Below are 24,306 nucleotides of genomic sequence, written 5' to 3'. Positions count from 1 at the left end.
ATTTGTTATGTATGCCCGGTTCACACATTTGAAAGGGCTGTTGTGCTTGCATTTCATGCAAGGAAAATATTCATGCACCTTTTCCAAAATGCATCCACAGGGAAACCACATGGTCTTTTTGACCATGCGGTTCCCACATCCACATTTGTGCTGCAGGATGGGATGCATGGAAGTGTCATTCAGAATGAATGGCATCCCGCATGTCTCGCAGGAGAAATGCTATGTGGCTATCACATAGATTTACGCACCCACAACCAGTCTTCAGCATGTGGGCTAGTGTGAACCAGGGGTACAAAAAAAAAAAAAATTAACTAAAAATAAAGGTTTAAAATCACTTGTAAAAGGAACAGATTGAGAAGGGTTAGATAATGTAAACGTGTGTATAAATAAAACCATTACACAAATAAAATGCAAACATAATTTGCAGAAGACCAAAATTTTCACTTTTTATTGAAGCAAAAATTACAAATAAATAGTGTTCAATCAATATACAACAAAACATACCTAGAACAAAGCTGCTAATTTCACTCCTCAAGGACCAATAACAAGCAGGGATACTAGCATGCTTATGCGAATTAACGCTTAATTCAATGTTATTTTGATAAACTCCTAAAACTGTGGGTGAATCCTGGCCCTTGAGGTCTGAACAGTCAGCACTATCTTTGAAATTAAAAAATAGAAAATGTCTGTATATTTCTTAGCATTTACCTTTTTTATGAAAACAGTCTGCAATGTACATTGAAAGACATTCTGACATGTAAGCCTAAAATACTTCCTTAAAAAGATTTAAAAAATAAAATAAAGAATGCAATTTCCAAGATCTCAAAAGTGCATATCCACAGCATATAACTCGTTGCAAGGAGTTCCGAGTACTGCATGATGGCTGCACAGGACTGTCACAAAGGACTGGAATAAGCCCAGTTGGCTTTCTGATAAGCTTACTGGAAGGCACTTCAACAGATAAAAAGGTTTAATACAAAATGCACATACCTTAAAATATTTACAGGTATAATTAACTTAAAAAATTAGAACATTATATTAACATTCATTTAAAAATAAAAATGTATTGCATTCCTTTCCTAAAGCAACGCGGTCTAAAATCGAGACATAAGAAAAGTATTCCATTCTATATGAATTAAGGAAGGACATTGGTGCAGTATTGTCTATAGCTTTTGGATATAGCGGTTTAAAGTTTGTGATGTTAGCTTGGTTGTATTCTGTGTAATTTTAGATCTCTAAATTTGCATAGAAAGCTGTTCCTGAATGATAAGTCATCTACATATTTCTGCAAACTATTACTTAGTATGTGGCAGAAGCATTGGGAAGATCAGCTTTTTTGGAGGTCCCGTCTTGACCTTACCACAGCCATTAGGCCTGTGTTTAGATTTAGGGAGCATTTGCATCTGCATTTGGGGGGGGGGGGGGGGGGTCTAAGTGAATTGGGACATGTAACAGCCGCCCTGCAACTGTGTGCATTACATATTGTGGCACAGTAGTGTGGCATGTACAGGGTAAAAAAAAACAGGCATTGAGGAAGAGACATATGGCCCAGTCACCACCTGCCAAACACCTCTGTAAAGCAAACCAATGCGAATTGCTTTTCAGAGCAATTGTATATCATTGAAAGAACTTTGTTGGGTCATTTTAATAAGTTCAAAGAAATACCCATGAATCTTCCCAGAAATCTTGCAAGCTAATAACTTCCTGAGCTCTCTGCCTATGTGGACTTATCAATTACATGGATCTCAGAAAATAAATACACATAAGAAATTGGCAAAAAAAAAAAAAAAAATTGGTGAGTGAGTGTTGCCATCCTAGGACTGGGAAGGGGATACTAGCAGTTGAACCTAAATGGAAAGAGCTTTGAAATAAAACTAATGCAGGCTTCACAGGGTTATAGGAAGACAACATAATATTTATCCGATTGAATGCTCTAGCTGTGCGACCAGTGGTGGTCCTTTCTAAGGTGCTCCCGGTCCTGATTGCACTGCCACCTCCACCACATACAATGGAAGGTTAATTGGTCTGCATTGTATGTGAAGCTGCTGGAGGAACACCCACAGCCTGAAGCAGGGTATAAGGTAACTAATGCACGCGTCTCATCACCCACTAGATATATTGAGCATTTAACCCTTTAGCATACTGTATATAGAAAACAGAGAAGACGAAAAATAATCTTGGAAAATGGTTGCAATTCTTCTAAAGCCATTATTGGAATTCAGAAGTACTGCTCCTACAATAGCTACCCATTCATATTTCTGTCTGTGCAGGACTCAATCTCAAAAGTTCCAAGAGAAGCACATATGCTATTTGCCTCTCGGACAAGCACCTTATACTAAATGAATTTCAGCAATGGTTCTGTGCGGCACTCTGCATACATCAGTGGGAAAATATCTAAACCATTTGAACCTGCTGACCCAACTTTTTAGTCAACACTGGTATACTCTTTTACATCTGATACAGTGGTTTTTGTACAGACACCAAATGTCCCATTTTACCACAATTGTATATTGCCAAACCACAGTAGGTATATGGGGAAGAGATTAGGTCTGTATGTAAGCATTGGTATGTATACAGGGTTTGTAAATGTATATGTATAGCTTATTGATCTTGATTCAAACAATGCAAGTCTTTGAAAGGTGCTCATCATGTCTTGTGTATGAGCAGTTTACTACACTTACCATAAACCTGTCATTAAAATGAGAAGTACAGCCAAAGCTCCTTTGGCTGTACTTCTGTGAATCACAGGAGTGGAGTTTGTTCTGCACTCCTGTGACCCGTTTTCAGCAGGTCCAGGCTGGGGAAAGATCCTGACTTCAAAGCGGCACCTGGCTCAGCCTGAGCTAGCCGCTTCCTCCCCCTCCACAGTCCAGCACTCTAGTGACCGTGGGCTGAGGGGGAAATGAGCAGAGCGTAGAGCGGTGACTGACATTCACCAATCTCTGTTCAGAATGGCTGTGAGAACTCAGGGATGAGTGGTCATGCGACTGCTCAGTTCTCACTCTTATAGTCGTCGGGGGACAGACACAGTATCGGATCGATGCTGCATCCACCTAGTTAAGTATAAATGGGGACAAAAAGAAAAAGCCCAACTTCTCTTTTAAAATATGTCAGCTGTCATTGTAGATACCTGACCTGCTAACTTTCAAGCCTTCCAAATCGATATTCCGGAACAAGTGTCAGGAAAGTCAGTCAAAATGTGAGAGGTCCTTATCAAAAGTACCTTTTCCATGTCAATGACTCACTATTAAAGCGGTAGTAAAGTCACTTTTTTCATTTTTACTAAACAGGTAACAAAGCTTACCTATAGGTAAAATGAATATCTCCTAAACAGTCATTGGGTGAAGATGAAAGCCTCTGCAGCGGTGACAGCGCACTGCAGGAGGGCTTCACTCTAAGGCAAGTCTTTCATAATGTGATAGCATATTATATTACCTTCCAGCAGGAATTTCTTTTATGCGTTTAGGGTCAGTTTGACAGCCAGGCAACTAGTATTTTCAAATCAACATGTCAGTAATGGCACTATCCAAGTTTTTCTCATGACAGGTTTTTGGTTAGTACATCCAAAACGGATTACTATTTAGGTAGATTAGAAAAGGGAGATTCTGTCAACAAGATACCTTTTCTAAACATTGAAAATACATCCTCTAATGACTGCCTTTATTACGGCATATCTTTTGTTTTGGAATTTGAATTCCGGCTAAATTATAGACAATTCAACAGGAAGACTCCATGAAGTGTATGGTAACGGTAGAGCCAGGAAAAGCATGCAGCCTGAGTCACCAACAGGTACTGTACAAGCCAGAAAGTGATAAAGCCTGGCATTATCCACAGTCAAGATACGTTTTATGTGAACTGAACCTTTGACTCACAACTATCATGATCCTGCAAAATAACAAAAAAAAAAACAAAAAAAAAAAAAAAAAAACCCACCACACAAAAAGCAGATAGCTCAGTTCGTCAAAAGAGTTTCTGCCTGTCACTGAATGCACTTGAAGGCAATTGGTGGCTGATGGGGCCATGTCAGTACATACAATGCCAATGGGGTGGCTTTTTGTACCTATTGGGATCCTTATCAATAAGGAGATAAACTGGAGCAAAGGTGCCATTTTGCCTGTGGCCCCATTGTGCCTTAATCCTTCTCTGCATCCTTTCCTCCAGAGATACAGTGCTGTTTCAGAGCAGCCAGTTGCCAGGCCCAATCACTGTCATGTAGGGGTGGAGAGTGAGAGGCATTGACCCAGTACAAGCTCAAGCCATGGCAATATGGAGGTTACTTGGGTCTTACTGTATGCTCTACTGTGTGATGAAGAGTGTTGGTAATGGAAGGGTACAATTCAGTACCACATTATGGGCAACAAGTTTCCTTTGTACATTGTTTTAATAAATATCAGGATATAGTAATTAGAAATACTAAAAATGATCAGCTTGTATGCATATACATACGTGCCTATACAATTTTAGCTTTTTAATAAAAAAAAAAAAAAAAAAACATTATGACAACCTGCTTAGAAATAAAAACAAAAGACCCCCCCCAAAAAACAATCATAATAATATTTGAAAAGTGCAAAATACATAACAGCACCAACAAACTAGTGGAATAAGAATAAAAATATTGTCCTATTGTGGTTTCGTTAGTCTGGGCTTTTTTTTTTTGAGGTCTCCATTTCACTGCTTCACCATTGTGCATTCTAACAGGCTAGCAGAAAAATTTTCATGAACGCTGAGAGGTAGACATCATCTGTATCAATAAACATTTTCCAAACATTTAACACTGGCAGAATAAAAGTACAACAGAAATGGTCTAGAGGGAAAGGTGTCATGTTGATGGGCTTCCTTTATACTTTGAAATATTGATCTTACAATCTCAGCCATCTCTTTCAGCTACTTTTCTCTGATTTAAAAAAGGGAGCTATTACATTTTCAAGCTTGTGAGTCCTGATAAAAATATATCATTAGTCACTAGAATACTTTGCCATACAAAAGACTTGGCATACACATTTTGGACCCAACTGCAGTTATAGTATTTACTGGATCTTCACCATGATGGATCGAATTGCTCTGGACTGCTCTTAAAATTCCATCAATAGGCATTCGATTTCTTCAGCTATTGTCCTCATATTTCCAACAAACCTTGTCCAGGACTACTAGATGATCTGTCTTGGCTAGTGCCAACAGGGGATCCTTCTGTTGCCCCTGGCCCATCTTCTCCTGTGCCTTCTACAGCTCCTCCACCACCATCACCCTGAACACCACCCTCCTTTGTCCCATTTTGCTCAGCATGACTCCGCTGGTGCTTGCTTAGGTGATCACTGCGTGTAAATCTTTTTGCACAGAGAGGACATGTAAATTTTTTCTCACGAGTGTGGGTGCGCACATGTCGCTCAAGCTCATCACTGCGTGTAAAGCGCTTTCCACAGAATAGCCAGTTGCAGACAAAGGGCCTCTCTCCTGTATGCCAACGAAGGTGAGCCTTAAGATGAGATGCTTTGCCATAGACCTTACCACAGCCTGGAATATGACAGCTATGTACAGGTTTTCTCTTCAGCCCTGCTGCAGAAGCTCCTAATCTCTCTAGTTCCTGGCAATTTGGGCAGTCACATGATGGACGTCCGGAATTCCCATATGATGAGGCTCTTTGAGGCTTCAGAGGCCCTGGAGCCTCAAGCAATGGACTAGCAGTAAGAAGTTTTGGCTTATACATATCTGGCCCCAGTGAGTGCTGAGATGGTGATAGAATATGAGATGATGGGGAAGGGCTGGATGAGGGTGATATGGATGGAAATCCCACAGGTGCATACGTGGCAGGTGTCAATGTGGTGTATTCAGCAGTGTACTGGTTGCTCATACCTGCTGGGCTTGTCACAGGTGGCATAGATGCAGTTAACCCATCTGGCTGTGGCTGGTTACCTAGCCAGTTGCTATTAGGATGCATATCCCACCAAGAGCCTCCTGCTCCAGGGGGGGAACCAGAGATCCCAGGATGATGGATTCCGGTTTTGTACCATGAACTGTAAGGATGCCCTACATCTAGGGAGGTGTAGACTCCTGGAACACACTCAGCTGTTGAAAGACTTTTGGGCTCCTGGCACCCTGAAGAAGGGAAAGAATGGGAAAAGGAGGTGTAGTCACTACCATAACCTGAAGGAGCAGGTGGTGTCCCACATGGTGTCATTAAATTGCTTCCGCCTAAGTAGGCAGAGGAGTATCCATCCCCCATCAGTTTAGTTGCACTAAAGTCATTTGTAGGACTATAAGACTTTTTTGGTCCAGATTTTGATGATGGCGGAGGATCCCGAATAGGACTTGAACCTCCAAACTTGTTGCAGGCAGCAGTTAGCATGGCTAGAGGACTCGAGACATATCGGGCTTCTTCCTGAAAAAGAAAAAATCCTCTTATGAACACAAAATACCAAGCATAACATTAAACGTCCCAAATAACAGACTGATCATTAAAAATAAGGTGTCTCTTTGGTCTGCCATGATGAGCAAGTGGAAAAGAATCTGACAGCCATTATAAGTGTGCGCTCATGTAGCTAGATACTAGCCTAAAAAATTTTTTAAAAAAAGTCTCCATTTATGGGTATTGAATTGTGTGGTTTAGATAGCAAACGTGTAAATCCTGGTACTATTACTCTCTTACTGCAGGTCCATTGAAAATGGTAAAAGTTATGTATCATGCACAGCTGCCAACATGGACTGTGTCGGAGATCTCCCTACTTATCTAAATAGGAAAACTTCTAAATACACTCTGTAGCAACATTGCAGATCATCCACACCAGACAGTGAAATGTTCAGATTACAAGAAGCTAGCAATGGAATGACAGTAGCATGATTTGGCTAAACATGGATGTGACTTGGTGTAAAAAGGTCCTTACAAGCATAGAAAACTTGGTTTTCATCTAAAATGTCATCTTCCATCACATGGCATATGAAATATGGATTTATGGATGCACAGTATTTGTTATCCATGGAAAATCCAATAGAACCACCATGTACTTTATTTACAGAGGTAATATTTTGTAATGTTTGATGGCTGTGCTTTTGGTCACTTGGGTTTAGACACTGTGGCATATACTTGTTTTATGGTTAAAATTCACACAGAAGTGTCTCTGTATGTACAAGTATTCAGTGTCTCAGGGGTAAGCTCAGCAAAACTACTGCTACCACAGTCCACAGGCTGCATTAGCAGACATATTTTAACACTGACCTGGCAAGCAACAAAAATTAATATACACACACACACACACGATAGAGGATATATATATATATATATATTTTTTTTTTTTTTGTACATACTCCTGTGACTCCTCATAGACCATATCTTCTTTTATTAGTTCATTATGTATTGCCTATCACCACTCTGTCTAGTTAATCTGCGTAGCCCCAACCTCTCCATGATAAGGATCAATTCCAGATTTCATAGCAGCTTGCCAGTGTAAGCTTGTATCAGCCTTTCTCTGATCAGACAGAATTATACTTGCTAGTCATTTAAAAGTAACTAAAGATGGCCATACACAGCGCAAATAAACTGCACAAAATGGACAAATCTCCCACTGCAGCTACTTTATTCTGATAGCTGTCAACGTAACCAAAGAGTGCCTGCATCTGACTGGAAGCAGGTGCTGTTCGGCCATTAATTTTTTGTCCGGCTTCTTGATTTTTTCAGTCAAAGGCTGTCAGATAGGAGGGTGCCAACAGGGCTACCCATGGAGTGAATTTCCACCAGTTCATCAGGAACTGGCTGAAACTTGCTCTGTGTATGGCCAGATTAATAGGCAAATGATAAAATTTTCAAAAAGACTTCTAAAAAGGTGAAAGTCTATGTCACACTAATCTGCTGTCACTTACATCAGGCTCACCCTACAGCCCTCTTCTGGTTGACAACCTCTGCCTATCAGAAAATGTTGGAACTGGGCAGAAAGAGCCAGAGATACCAACCATTAATTTGAACTCAGAAGTTACAAGTGTGTAATGTCAATTTTAGCAAATCAGATTTACAGTTGAAATGTAACCTTTTTCACTAGAAATATTTGACATTGTCAATCTACTTTTGTGGAACACCACTCAACCTGGACAGTGACACAATTTTCTCTATTATTATGAATAATAATAAAGTCCTGCTAGATCGCTTTATGTTGGCCACTTTTGCTATGCTTAAAATCCAGCAATACGCTGTCTCAGCATGATCTGCACATGCTCAGTTGCTCTCTTTTTTTTTGGCACTGTGCCGAATTTGTAAAGCCCGATCTGCTGACAGTCTAAAGATTGACTGCTGCTCAGGGACTCTGGGCTTCAGCAAACGGTCAGCCTCCAGCAAGAAGAAACTGGAGCAATGCTGGAGGCAATTTACAGCACACACTAATGTTGGTACCATAATTATTAATGTGTTTCCCATTAAATAGCATTTTTTTAATCAAGTTTTTATGGGTAAAATGCTACTTTAAGAATACAGTAGTATCATCTAACCCAGTGTTTCTCAACCTTTTTTCAGTCAATGCACTCTTTAAAGTTATGGCTAGTTCCAAGGCACCCTTTACAGTTGTGGACAGTCTTGAGGCCATTCTAAAATGGTGTGCCTCAAGACTAATTTTAAAAGGGGCGCTCCATTCTAAAATGTGAAAAACTATTCTTATAGTTTTATATAATGCAGCAACATCCACACTAAAAGGCAGGCTTGTTTCACCTGCTGGCCTGTATACACGTTTTGGGCAATTTTTAGACATTTTGCCAAACCACCCCTAAAAAGGAACCTTAAGGCACCCCAGGTACCCTGGTTGAGAAAGGCTGATCTAACCACCTAAGCTTGCTTGGACAATGAAAATATTAACAAGCTGACTAGGCGGCTTGTTCCTGCACTGAAAGTTATTTTCACAGCATTAATTTGACAGCACTGTCCACTGGAATAGAAACCAATCACTCTGCTCTCCAAGTCCTGCTGTAAATGGCATTCCAGGGGCCATTATAAAAAACTTTAGAGATACCTATATTAGCTATAGACAGAAAATAATTATTTTTAATAAATATATAACTGGATTTAACGTGGTTGTAAGGTAATATATACATAGAATTATTTTTTTAATAAGAAACGTCATACTTATCTGCTCTGTGCAATAAAATTGCACAGTGTGGCCCCGATCCTCCTCTTCCGGGGTCCCCTGCTGGCGCTCCTGGCTTCTCCTCTTGGTGTGCCACCACAGAAAGACTTTTTCTGTCGTGGCACACCTGGCTACTTGATCGTGAGCTGCGCTGCCTGTGTCTATAGATGCAGACAGCGTGGATCTGCCCAGCCCCCTCATTAGCGGATTTGACTGACAACAGTGGCAGCCCATGGCAAAGACTGCAAGACCAGGGAATGAGAGGAGAAAACCAGTACAGACAGGCACAGTGCAGGATCAAGTGAGGGCTCAAGTATAAGGGGGATTGAGGGGGCAATACTAATACCTAAACATGGTTTACATTAAAGGAGAAGTACAGTCAAAGCTCTGCGGGGCAGAGCAGACAGCGGCTGTGAGAATTCAGCTATCAGTGCTCATGTGATCGCGGAGTTATCACACTTAGAGCAGGCAGAGGACCGATGCAGCATCCACATAGGTAAGTATAATTTGGAGGAAAAAACAAAACAAGCCCCATACTTTTACTGCAGGGATTGTTTGGGCTTTAGAACCATTTTAAGGATGTACATTTACCTAGAGTTCAGCTTTAACACAATTTGGAATGACCTCAATAGAATGGAAGGTGATATTTTTATACTCTTATAAAAGAACTTATGTTACATTGCACTTTTATTTTTGTTTAACAAACCTAATGGTCTATATTCAGGCGTGGAATATTTGCAGGTAAGCATTGATCTAACGCAGCAGGGCCAAAATCAAGTCTCTAGATAAACAGAAGACAAAAAAAGTTGTAAACTTGGCTTAAATATCTAAATAAAAGAAGCTCCACTGCCACACACCGTGCCTTTATACAGAATGGTATTGTGTAACTGTGTGAGGGCACTGTCAGCGCTGAACTAAGAACATCTATTTGTCCTATTAGGTTACTACATGGTGTTTACAAGAATGAAAGAATACCATCCTATATATAGGTGTTCCACAAATAACATTAGCAACAAATTTCTGGGGTTTATTGACCTCAAAGCGCGGGCTAATATTTGCTAAGCCAGCGTCTGAGGCTGCTTATTATCCACAGAATTTGAAGCATGTCCTTGCTGGGTTTATACAATTTATTTTTAATATTTTATGATCCCACCCAAAACGTATCTCCACCTTAGTCTCATAGTGTGAATTTAAAAATATCCCCTACAAATAAACGGAACTCAAGTCCTGTTTAACCATGAAGATACTAGAGGATTTCTCAGTTTTCTTGCTCCTAGCTTCTCTTTGCATGAATATTAGGCTGGCCTTAGACAGATCGCCTTCTCTGTTCAACAGAAGTCAATCCTTAGACTTCTGTCAAATGGACAAGCTGGAAACTTTTGACCAACAGCTACAACCAATTGTCAAAATACAATGTCCCATAGGGTAGAGGGGTTGGGGAAGTCCTCTATTCACCTCATTTGCGTTGATGGAGTCTTTTTTTTTTTCGTTCAACCCACTGGCTGAATGGAAAAACCACCCATCTATGGCAACCTTAACAGAATGTTACCCCAATATTTCATATTCCTGATATGTGCCTGTTGTACCATGTACAAGTGTTAAAAAGTATTTTTTTTTTTTATTGCTTCCTTGGTGTGAAATATCTTGTGTTCCTTCCAGTCCCCCGATTTTCTATTTCAAACTGACCAAGCTAGGCATGACAGCACATCCATCCCAGCTTGGTTTTCTGGCTGTGCTGGGAGAACAGCCTGCCTGTCCTCCAATGATCAAAAACTTTTACTGACATGCCGCATCCCCCCCGGAAAATCAGTGTACTACTGTTTCTCCACCCCCCCCCCCCCCCCCCCCCACCTCTCCAAGCCCCATCTGCAGCTTAGAACAGATATTATGTAAATCACTTTTTTTTTTTATATATAAATAAAAGCATTGTAATTAGGATTTATTACATTTAAACACAAACGCTGTACCTTTAATTTCTGTTGCAGAATGATGGGTTATTTTACAAGGTGAGGGTTCACATACTGTATATTTTACCTCCAGCTTATTTATGAGATTTTCCACTTACAGTCTAATCTTTCTATGCACCAACATTTTAATGGTTAAGAAAAAGGCTAACTGAATGAATATTGATTCATGATGTGGCCAACACACACATCAGTAGGATCATTCAATGAGGCTAAACCGATCATATTGAAAGCAAATCGTAAAGTTCCCCTTAAAAAACCCTTGGCAATTGCATGGACCGTCACTCGTAAGTGACTTTTTCCATGAATTCTCTTAGCAATTATTTTACAGGGTAGGTTGCCAGGTCTTTCCCAACCCCCACCATGCAGGAGATCCCACATGGCCAGGGATGAAACTAGGACAATTTAGACAGGAGACAATTAACCTACCAGCATGCTTTGGAATTGGGAGGGAAACGGTGTACCCGGAGGAAACCCACGCAAGAACAGGGAGAACATGCAAACTCCATGCAGGAGGCGCCATGGTTGGGAATTGAACCCATGACCCATTTACTGCATGGCAGGCGTGCTAAGCCACTGTGCCGCAATATATATATATATATTTATAGATTATACAGGATGTATATAGCGCCAACAGTTTGCTCAGCGCTTTACAATATAATGGGAAACAATACAGCAACAATACAGTTCAATACAAGAGGTTTAGGAGGGCCCTGCTCCTTGGAGTTTACTACATATAATAAATGCACATCTTTTTGCGGGTAACAAATGTGCATGTATTATTTTTTTTTTTATTTGGAGCCTGTAGAGCTTTACACCCGTGCAGAAGATTGCGGGTGCAGTCTCAAGCTCCTGCACTCTGTCAGTGTAGCTGTCTGCCTAAACCCCGAACAGGCAGTTATCGAATGACAGGAAAAAATCAATGAACTAACTAGAGCACTCACCAGCACCCTGGTAGTTAATTGAGAACTACAAGCCGTCAGGCGCAATGGCTGCTCATTTAGTAACAGGTTACATCCTGGATACGGGTGTAACATGTTATGAAAGGTGAATTCTAAAGAGCCTTCATTCAATTGTTTTAGTGTGCTGTCAAGCAATTTGGACTCTGCCAAAAAATAGTTGACTATGGTGGAATGTCATCAATTGCTTCTGACCAAAAACAAACATTAGCACGCATTAGAGCACTGATCACAATTTAGATTGATTAAATGATTTTACACAGATGGATCTATGTTCGATCGATATTTTCACTTGATCCCAAAAATACATTACAATACCCTGTATGTTGTATCATTTATTTTAAAAGGATGATAGAATCATTCACAAACAAGTGGTCTAACTAAATTGATTACAAATCGCTACATGTATGGTTAACGCTAGGTTCACACCTAAGTGTTTTCTGCAGCGTTTCGCAGAAACGCAGTACAATCCATTTAACATGATTTCCTGTGGGACAGGTTCCCATCTCTGTTTTCACCTGGTGTGTTTTTTGGAAAGGGTCAGGGACTTTTTTTTAAACACAAAACATTGCGTTTTTGGTACTATAGACTTCAACGAGAACTCGTTTTGTGTTTAACCGGTTCCTGCCCAGCCTATGGCCGAATGGCAGCCGGCAAAAACCCTCATCCCTCTGGGTGGACGCCATATGGCGTCCTTCAGGCATGCGCAGTTGCATGCCAGCAGAGCCGCGCGATCTGTCACCGGCCGTGTACCTCGGACATGGCCGATGACAAATCTGTGTACTGGCCCCATTGCCAGTACCATGTGACCTGCTGTTACCAATCACAGCAGGTCACATGACAGTTGTATACAATGTATGGCGGTCAGTAATAAAAGGAAAAATAAAAAAAGGGTTCGAAAGTCAACTCGCCAGCCAGCTTGCAAACAATCAAACTAACCGGTCTAACAGTATGCGTTAAAAACAGGGGTTTAGTTAGCACACATTTGCAAATACCTACGTAAGCCACAGAGCTTCCTAATCATGCCATCCATTGTATACAAGTGTGGCTAGCTGTTAATGGTCACAGCCATCACATGCACAAGCTGGGCCAATCACAGCCCAGCTGTGTCATGTGATTAGCGGTGGCCAAATCAGTTAAGAAAAAAAAAAAAAAAACCCACACACAACCCTGAATGAATCAATTTCTTTCAGGTAAATGCTTGCTTATAGCAAAGTAATTCTTTGCTATAACCAAATTGTGTAAAAAAAAAAAATATATAATAAATAATATAGATCACTTCCCCAAAGTAGTACAATCTTACTATGGTAACATTATACTACTTTGGTCATAGTGAAATATGAAAACAAATCATGCATGATGGTGCTATATTGTTTGTTCTCACACATTTCATGTCAATGGAATTATACTGTAAAATGTGCAAATCTTGCTGCCATCCACACACACACTTATCTAACAATTTCAGTCATCTATCTAGAACAATTCCAACCTAATTAAAATCAGCATGGCAACATCCCAACCACATAAATTGAAATATAAAACCTGCTTGTGAGTAGGTTGCCTTGATCTACCCTTTTGAGTATTGATACTGCAAAAAGGTGTAGGGTATGCCCAAGTGCCAATCAATCAGCCCCTGGAAGAAAGGAGAAGAAGCCCTGTCTAAGCTTCAAGTGGTGTCTTTGATCTTACATTCGCACCAGGTTATTAGGTGCCTGAGCAGCCAACTGCTGAACACAAACACTGTGCTGTGCAGCCAAGCGAGTCACATGATTCCCCATACTCGGAAGCATAGGGTAGGTCTCTTCACTAATGACCACCAAACAAAATGGTGGGGAGCAAAAGGGGAGAAAAGTATAACTTGCTGCAAAGACCACAATTCTAGTGAACCCATTTTACAAAACATGGTCCAAACATCAGATGCCAAGGTCTTTGTGTACCCCTGACTATACAGCACAGTTAAAGGGTTTGAATAAAACCTTTACTAAAACATTTTAATGTTTCCTTTGGATGTTGAAGATGCTCCTCGGAATGTCAGATGTCTAGAACAGGGGAAAAACTGCTGTTATCCTGCAGGATCATCATGGAAATCATTGTGAGGAGTGCTGCCAAGTAATAGAACAGGAAATTATATTTTTTTTTAATCTAAAATTATATATATATATATATATATATATAATATTTTAGATTAAAAACTAAATAATAATCAGAATCTGCAAAAAAGCCATGAAAAGTAAATATGGGAGTAGGCACAAAAGAGTTTCAACATGGTATCTACAAGGGCTAAACTATTCCATCTAGGGCTAGGCTAACAATATCTCAAAGCTTTGTCACACCCAAGTGGCCTCCTAGTAACCTCTACACTGCTCAACTCTCCCCAAGAATACTTTGTCACATTGTTAGTTAAAATCTTATCATAAATTGGCTGACAAATGAGTTTTCATTGTGTGAAACTCACAAAACTACTAAATATCCCTCCTGTGAGTGTGGATTCACACATGTGCGATGCGAACTGAAGCTCCGTTCTCACGGTGAATTGACAAAGTACTTGTTCAGCGGTTGAGGACAGGTTTAGGTCAGGTTCAGTACAGGATTTTTTTTATACAGCTGTGAATAAGCGAACTGTGCTGAAATCCCTTCACAGCATATGACATGTGTGGTTTAGAAGCAGTATACATAGAAGTCAATGAGACTAATCTGCACCAGAACCGGACCGCACTGCTCAGAAATCAGACAGGACTCTTTTCTTCATTTAAAATCCACATTACCAATACACCACATATATCTAAAACAGGCACAATTGAAACCAATGTTATTTTACATGTCATGTGAATTGGATGCGAATCAATCCGCATATATGTGAAATTGCCCTGAAAGTTATGTTACCGCAACAACATAAGTGAATCCATCTGTTAACATTATCGCAATTATGCAGAAGATGCACTAGAACCAAGGGGCATACAAACAGACAAAGTTACCCTGCATCCATGACACCCATGAATGAATTTAAGTAAGCCTGTATAGAAAGAATAAAAAAAAAAAAAAAAAAAAAAAAAAAAAAAAGGATTATAACATTCAGCCTGCATTTCATTAAAAGAAATTAAGAAATTATTAAGAAAACAGCTCACAAACGTATCCTTGTGCTGAATATTTAGAAATTCCCCTCACTTTGTTGTCTTGCCACATTAACAATACAATCACATGGTCTCTGACAATGGGGACTAATGTTAGGGGAATTTACCAGAGCTCCCAATCTACTGGATCTTCCTCAACATAATCATCTAAAATTTTTCGGGTAGAGAAAATATAGCCATTGCCTCAGAATTAGTCATGTGACTAATACAGAACAACTATTGTTTAAAGGATAAGTTTTAGGTTCATTAACTTTTCTTTATTCAGGATGCATTTTAAAATAACACTGCCTTGGTTTTTCGCTATAGTTCTTAAAAAGAGCAGCCCTCCCAAAAGGAGGCTTATTGACTCCTGTTCACCTGGGCCTCCTTTAAATGTGCAACAGTTTATCGCCTCTCTCAGTAGCAATCCATGGTGCATCACTTTTCAGAGGGTGGTACAGCAAGGGCATTCAGCTAGTGATACTGCCGCCTCCTGAATGCCTGGTTTTCATTTTTTTTGGGCTCTTTTTTTTTTTTTTCTTTTGCAGTTGAAAGGGATTTAAAATCCATTCTGCATCCAGCTGGCTCATGGTTGTGATGCAGTCCATTTGATTTTAATGGTCAAGTTTGATAGGTGGTGCCACGTATCAAACATGTCATGGCAAGTTAAATTTGCAGCAGCCAAATGCACTGCAGCAATTACAAACCTCTTCGGCTGCCATGGCTTTAAGTGGGTAGTCAGGAGATGGTAAAATGCAGACCATCCAACTTTTTTTCTACCCATTTCGGCCCAGGAATATGAGGTGGAGGGAGAGTCCGTCATAATGACCATAGCAGGTGTGCAGACCCAGGAACTGAAGTGTGGCCTTCAAATGGTTCAATTCCACATCTACCAAAACTATCATACTGGGGATCTATACTGATATGGACTGGGTAATGTGTTAGAAATGTAAGGATGACCCATTGTTTGATGGAAATTAAAATTAATCAACCTACAGAGGACTGAATTTAAAGACACCCCAAAAATCAAAGTGAAAAAATGATGCAGCAGGCTAGTCCATTTTGCTGAAATTTCATTGCAGCAACTCAAAATGGTACTTAGTAGTTTGTATGGCCCCCCATGTGCTTGTATGCATGCCTGACAACATTGGAGCATGCCCCTAATGAGACAACAGATAATGTCCTGGGGTATTTCCTCCCAGACCTGGACCAGGGCATCACTGAGCTCCTGGACAGTCTGAGGTGCAACCTGGCGGTGTTGGATGGACCGAGATAGGATATCCCAGATGTGTTCTATTGGATTTAGGTCAGGCAAGTGTGGAGGCCATTCAATGGAATCAATTCCTTCATCCTCCTGGAACTGCCTTACTCTCGCCACATGAGGCGCCACATTGTCATGCACCAGGAGGAACCCAGGACCTACTGCACCAGCGTAGGGTCTGACCATGAGTCCAAAGAGGTAGAGGTCTGTGTGTCCCTCCATGGATATGCCTCCACAGACCATCACTGACCCACCACCAAAACGGTCATGCTGAACAATGTTACAGGCAGCATAACGTTCTCCAAGGCTTCTCCAGGCCCTTTCATGTCTGTCACATGTGCTCAGGGTGAATCTGTCATCTGTGAAAAGCACAGGGCATCAGTGACAGACCTACCAATTCTGGTGTTCAATGGCAAATGCCAGTGAAGCTTTATGGCGGACTAGAGGGTGTCGGGCCCTCAGGCCACCCTCAGCTAAAGTCTGTTTCTGATTGTTTGGTCACACCAGTGGCCTGCTGGAGGTCATATTGTAGGGCTACTCATCATTGTACTCATTATTTTCCTCCTTGCACAAAGGAGCAAATACCGGTCCTGCTGATGGGTTAAAGACCTTCTATGGCCCTGTCCAGCTCTCCTAGAGTAACTGCCTGTCTCCTGGAATCTCCTCCATGCTCTTGAGACTGTGCTGGGAGACATAGCAAACCTTCTGGCAATGGCACGTATTGATGTGCCATCCTGGAGGAGTTGGACTGCCGTTACAACCTCTGTAGCGTCTTGGTATTGCCTCATGCTACCTGTAGTGACACTGACCCTAGCTAAATGTAAAACTAGTGAAAAACAGTCAGGAAATATGAGTAGAGAAAAAAACAGTCAGTGGCCTCCACCTGTAAAACCATACCTGTTTTGGGGGTTGTCTCATTATTGCCCATCTAGTGCACCTGTTAATTTAATTAATTAACAGCAAAGCAACTGAAACTGATTAAACCCTTCTGCTACTTAAATGACCAGATCAATATCCAAGTAGTTTAATTGGCTTGGTGCTATACTCTGATTAAAAAGTGTTCCTTTAATTTTTTTGAGCAGTGTACTTGGTTCTTCAGCAGCCTGTGACCCCATTTTCCCTCTCCTGCACTGTAGCTTCCATCAGATTCTACAGCTTATACCACTTCCAACAGTGTTGGATACTTCATGCGGTGGTTCCATCCTCTGGCCCCAAATCACTACGGGCAACAACATTATGTAGGGGCCACTGCGCTCAACAGGGACACAGCCATCCAACTTTTCCAAAAGTGTTGACTGCTAATGATAGACTGTCAGAAGCTGTAGTACATCAAAATAGCACGATAAGAGACACAGACCATTATGGAGAGGGGTATAGTAACTCTCTTATTACAAAGAATGGCTTTGGGGGATGTGTTGGAATAAGAACAGTTTTACTTTAATACATTAACTGCTGTAAGTAGAACAGCACTTGCACCAACAAAAGGCAATGTGACTTTCAGCAGAACATCACAGAGGAACCAAGAAAGCTTTTGCCCTTAGCCAGAAATCCAGCAGCACAAAAGGAGCAAATGCCTCAGCATTGTGGCCACATTTTACAGCAGAAGTTCTGGCAATGTAACAGATATTGTGGCATTTCAAAATTAGAAATTAAAGCAGTTAATTCAGAACTTCTCATCTCTGGGAACATTTGGGTTAAACTGGCTTCTTTCTTGTGCTTCCCTTTGAAAACTCTCCTAACCACAGTTAGGAATTATATATATTCCCCTCGGAGGATTTGGGGGGGAAAAAAATAAAATAAACTTTGTTGTTTCCGGACCCAAAATCCCATTCTGGTTAAATCCGCACACTGAGTCCACATTTCTGGTTGAGAGGAGAGACAGGATTCTCTTATGGGGAGTTCTTTGATACTTTAACTCTACTGGAACTGAAGTCATGATCAGCACTTCCACACCATGCATCCTCAGCCTTATGTATATCAGGAACTGCATATTCATTTACAGATCCATTGCCACTAGAACATTATGTTTGTGCTACATAAGCTATACAACAGGTCTTATATTACAAGCTCTTTTTTGTTTAATGATGCACATACAGTAGATGTTAAATTGAATCACAAAATTTCACATAAAAGATTTAAAGCCAAACTCTAATCTAAGCAAAAAACAGCTAACTAAAAGAGGGATTTGAATCTAGGAGAGTCCGGTCTAATTCTTCCAGATCTGTGCAGGAATTCAGTGTGAAACTTTGCCATTGTGTAGGAGATTCCTGTATTAAGACCAGCCACTGCTGCTCTCTCTTTGTGCAGGGTGACTGGTCTTGTCTCCACCCCCTCCTGTAGTATTCTGCAGGAAGCCTGTAGTGGGTGGAGTTGCTGGGTCCCTCTCACATCTCTGCTCTCTGCAATGGCTATGTGTATATGGTGCACACAGTCATTTATATCCTTTCAGGTTATTACAGAATATATTTAAAATTACCATTTTTATTCCGGGGTTCAGCTTTAACATGTCAAAATTCATTTTCTACCTTTGCAGCTGTTATTAAAACAATACCTAGTGATCTTACCATTGTGGTCCTTGCGCAATCAGTTCCTGAAATGGGGTGACAACGCTTTGTACCCGTCTCCAAACTTTGCTCCTGCGTTGTCACTTGGGCTTCCGACGTAGACTAAATGTGGCTGTAAAAAATACATCTCTGGAGCTCTTATTTATCCAGGTTTTGGTGCAGCTAGTAGTGGTTTGTCACATTTAACTGGACTTGTTCTGTATTTTCACAGCTTAACCAAGTCACTTCTTCAGATCTAACAAGCGTTAAAAACATACCCCGAAAACATATGGTTTTTGAAATTAATGAGAACAAATCAGTGTTACAGGCGATTCTATATAGGGGGGGGGGAAGGAGAGAGAGAGAGAGAGAGAGAGAGAGAGAGAGAGAGAGAGAGAGAGAGAGAGAGAGAGAGAGAGAGAGAGAGAGAGAGAGAGAGAGAGAGAGAGAGAGAGAGAGAGAGAGAGAGAACACACTTTTAAATTATTTCCTTGAAGTAACAAAACCTTATGGAAATCTTAAAGTAATTCTAAAGATTGTAATAAAAAAAAAATGTTATACTTACCTGCTCTGCACAATGGTTTTGAGTCCCATCCTCTTCTTTTTGAGTCTCTTGCCGGCTCCACCCTGTCGGCATGTGCTCTCCCCAGCACCCTAGCAAGCCTCTCAACATTGTCTATTCACACACAGAGTGTGTGGCCCCGCCCCCTGCTCTCTACACTGGATGTGATTGAGAGCCAGTGGCTCCTGCTGCTGTCTGAGCCAATGAGGAGAAAAAGACCTAGGAGAGCCACTGCTCTCATGCACATGGCAGGATTGAGATGGAGCTCAGGTAAGTATAAGGGAGGGGGGCTGCACCCTGAAGGTTTTTTACCTTAATAAATAGAATGCATTAAGGTAAAAGACCGTCTGCCTTTAGAACCATTTTAACTGTGTAAATGGTAACAAATGTTATTTCTGATAAAACATACTTGTGTTGAAAATCTTTTTGAAAAACAGACTAGAATTTATAGATATATTCATTTATAAATATGAATGACAGTTTGCCAACAGTCTGCAGGAGCAATGGGTGCAAAGTCTGTTCTATACAACCTACCTGTCTCTTTATAACATACCTCTCCCTTCAAGGTAGCCAGCTGATATAGCTATTCTAAATGGCTTGTGAACATATTACTGGTTGTATTGACAATTTCTGGAACTGACCTAAATATATTTAAAATGACGGTAGGTAGTAGAAAGTAATCATTCCAGTTGACTTCCTACGCCTTAAAAGGAATGTTGTCTGTTGTTGTTTACATAAGCTGGAACAATAGGTTGCACAGCAAGGTTACATTAATGTCACATACATTATTTCCATGCAGGTATGGGAACAATTACTAACATACTGTATCTGTGATTGTTCTAATGCAGTGGTTTAGGGTTACTGGCCTAACACACACACACTAATATATATATATTTATATTTTTTTTTTTTATTAGTGTGTGTGTAATTTTTTTTTTTTTTTTAAGAAATTGTCCATTTAAAAATGTAGTCAGGTAACTTTGGTCTAGCTATTCTGGAGTTCAAACAACCTTTCATTAGGAATATTCCTGGGGCGAGAAAAGAAAGAAAACAAAAACAAATGGAAAAGCAACTTGTATAAAAACAGGCAATATTTTTTCTCTTTTATCTTTCATTTATATTATTGGTTAGGGTTCATTCTTTGCCACATTTCACTTCTTTGGAGGCAAACGTTTAAACTCTAACAAACGCCATGACATTTGTTACAGTCAGCACGCTGATAGATTCACTGTTTGAAAAAAATAAATAAAGATTAGAAGATGCAGGCAACAATTTAGTAGAGGATTTATAAAGCTGTATTAGGGATTTCAATTCCCGTTACGTGGTCCAGAGTCCAAAGCTGGCCATACACTAGTAGACTTTTGATTGAAATGGTTAGCTTTCAAAACATTTGTTTTGATTTTTGAAGTAGGGCCATATAGATGATTTGATTTTGACCACAGTGACGAGAAAATTCAAAGCTGCAGGATAGAACATTTTGCTCAGATGAACAAATATCTGACAATGAATGCGGTTTTCGTTCAGGAATTCCATTCATCCCAAAAATGAATCTTAAATACAAATGAAATTTTGAAGTAATTCAACATCTGATTCATTGTTGTGATGACAGGATGTTCATACACATATATACACACACACACACACCTTTGAACATCTGCCAGTGTATGGCCAGCTTAAGGTAAGAAAATTGCCTATTCAGCTATGAGACAGGATCATGAAGCTCACCTTTGCAATGTGATATACAGCATGTGTTTGTAACCTGTCTGACACCATGCCCCTGTGACATCGTTGCCCATACATGCACAGACAGACATCACCATTTGATTTTCGCTTGCTTTGCTACTGCAATTGACTTTAGATATCAAAAAGGTGTTAACTTGTTATTGGCACTCTGTGATGCGTTTTTAGCCCAATTCTATCTATCAAAATGTGATTAAGTGCAGTGGGAAATCGCTGATCATACAATGATATAATGCATTTATATAATCACATACAGACCCTTTAGGAATGTTTTTCATCCAAATTTGTTTGGACCAACACAAAAATCAGCTTGTAAGATTCCGCTGGCTGAGAATAACTGGTAAAACCCACTACCTGAAAATTTCTAAAATTGATATGTGCAAGTGGCCAACTTAATTCTAGCCATGCACGCAAAAAAAAAAAAAAAAAAAATTACCAATTCCTTAAAAGTTCACTTGTTTCAAACCATCTTTGATTCAAAAAATGATTATTCAGTGCAAAAAAATATCTATCCACTTCCTTTCAAAGAACGGAATGGTTTATTGACCAAAGCTCACACTTCCTACAAAACAATTTTTTGAAATGAAACAACCTTTCATTGACACTCACTATATCATATGTGGCAGATTAAAAGAAGGGAAACTGCTAAAACATTTCAGAAGTCAATTTCAGTTTAAAGTCCTTGGATTTGTTAGAAGGTGATCAGCAAAAGCAACCTTTGTATTGCTGATACTAAGGTTTTATTTAGGGATTAATAAAACAATCAATCATACACGACATGTACCTGGTAGCGTTACTTCTATATTATCCACCATCATAATAGTAGTTTGTAAAGAGTAAACTGCTATAAGACAACATTCCAAATCCTGCAGAAATGCTTCACAAACATGTCAGGATCAAACCAAAAATGCCTGTGTACACTGACCCTTATGCATGATCCAGTTGCTGGGGGGCCTATGAACTGAAAACAGATGGGACCCACAGTCCATGTATTACACTGCTGATAGCCAGCCCTGTTAGGGATGACAGCTGTCATTGCAGGTTACAATAAGTCACTATCTGCAACCTTCCTGGCACTAAAATGGCACAAATTAAAATTATTAAAGGACCCATTTAGATTTTTGTTTGGGAATAGAGATTTGCTTTTTTTTTTTTTAGAATTAGGCAGGTGCATTGTCACGCTTCAACATGTGGTTCCCCATGCTGAGTCTATCATGCCCCATGCAGATTACATCACATGGTAAACTCTATATGGAGTATTATGAAACACCTCATCCAGAGCCTCAGAGTCTATCATGCCCCTTCCAGAGACTACCATATGTGTTATTATTGTGCATTTTCTGCATTTTTTCACTTTAGCATTAGAAGTGGATAAAAATTGTATAGTAGTAGTATGCGGTGTATGGGATACCATTAACACCCTGTTCAGAGTCCATGATATGGTATGCGATGTATGGGGTAACATTGGGCACCCTGTGCATAGTCTAACATACTCCATGCAGAGTACATGACTTGGTATACTATGTATGGGGTAAGATTAAACACCCCTCAAAAAAGTAAAATCCCATACTCCATGCAGAGTACATGACTTGGTATACTATGTGTAGGATATCATTAAGCACCCCATTCATAGTCTATCATACTCCATGCAGAGTACATGACATGGTATACTATGTATAGGGTATCATTGACCCCCCCCCCCCATGTATAGTCGATCATACTCCATGCAGAGTCCATGTCATGGTATGCTGTGTGCGGTGCATCCTCAGCCCCCCATGTATAGTCGATCATACTCCATGTCACAGTATGTTATGTATAGAATATCACTGATCTCCCCCCCATGTATAGTCAATCATACTCCATGCAGAGTCCATGTCATAGTATGTTATGTATAAGAGATCACTGATCCCCCCCACGTATAGTCGATCATACTCCATGCAGAGTCCATGTCATGGTATGCAGTGTATCCTCAGCCCCCCATATATCGTATACACAGTGAGTGTGAGTGTTAGTCCTGCTCCCCCCCCGTGGTCCGGCACGGAGCTCTTACCTCTAACATAGGTGATGCCATCCCTCGTGTGCTGTGATCGGAGTGCTGGGCTCGCAGTGCAGTGGTGCTGAGTGGATCCTGCGATCCTCCCCCTGCCCCGGGCTCACTCAGCTCTCGCTCTCCCCAGCACTAGACTTTATTCAGTGCCCCTCCCCCATGGCAGCAGTCCGAGGCAGGGTGTGTGTGCTCTCTATGACCCTATTATCCTGCTCGGATTGGGGACACGGCTGTGTGCAGCCAATACCGGACACGTACCATGGGGGACTGCAGGAATGTCTGCTTCACAGGTTACCTACAAGAGGGGAACAATGATCTGACTTCATCACAGTCTTTATTATAGACCTGAAATATGGGCTTTACCTTGCTGCCCTCCTCCTCCTCCTCCTGAAAATGCTGCTTGTCTGGCTGTTCTGATGTCTCCCTAAATGTAATACTTTCTGAATCCCTGACTAGGGGCAGAAAAGTGTTCTATGTCCTTATCTGAAGACTTGTTCCAGGTCACCAACTTAAAGCCAGAATCAGCATGACAGCCAGGTGACAGGCATTGCAGAAAGAAAGGCCAACATTTGTAGTCACATAATTATATAATTACAGATTTCATTTAAAAGATCCGTACTAGTTTACCTATACATTTTATTGTCACCTTTGACAGTTATTAGGTACATATAATCATACATGTATTCAGACACATACATATAATCATATATGTTATCAGGCACATACATATAATCATATATGTTATCAAGCACATACATATGATCATACATATTATCAGACACATACATATAATCATACATATTATCAGGCACATAGATATAAATCATGCATGTTATCAGGCAGATACATATAATCATACATGTTATCAGACATACATATGATCATACTTGTTATCAGGCACATACATACACCATGTTCCAAATTATTCTGCAAATTCTATTTAAGTGTCACAAAGATTAAATATTTTGTTTTTCAGTTGAACTCGTGGATGGCATTGTGTGTCAGGGCTCTTTTGATCACTG

General features: G+C 40.3%; 1 protein-coding gene across 1 annotated transcript; it reads right to left on the bottom strand.

The window, feature by feature from the left end:
- Positions 1-420: 420 nt before the first annotated feature.
- SP7 (Sp7 transcription factor) lies at positions 421-23,562 on the bottom strand. The gene is made up of 2 exons (XM_089691450.1): positions 23,288-23,562; positions 421-6,376 (listed from the first exon to the last, which is right to left on the bottom strand). The coding sequence occupies exons 1-2, from the start codon at positions 23,306-23,308 to the stop codon at positions 5,117-5,119; spliced, it is 1,281 nt and encodes a 426-aa protein (XP_089547576.1). The 5' UTR covers positions 23,309-23,562; the 3' UTR covers positions 421-5,116.
- Positions 23,563-24,306: the final 744 nt, after the last annotated feature.

Source organism: Staurois parvus, unplaced genomic scaffold (assembly GCF_062004578.1).
Source record: "Staurois parvus isolate SC_StPar_1 unplaced genomic scaffold, SC_StPar_1.0 ptg000562l, whole genome shotgun sequence".
In the NCBI taxonomy this organism is placed as follows: Eukaryota; Metazoa; Chordata; class Amphibia; order Anura; family Ranidae; genus Staurois; species Staurois parvus.
The sequence above is the reverse complement of the archived record's forward strand: the minus strand, read 5'-3'. Positions and strand labels throughout refer to the sequence as shown.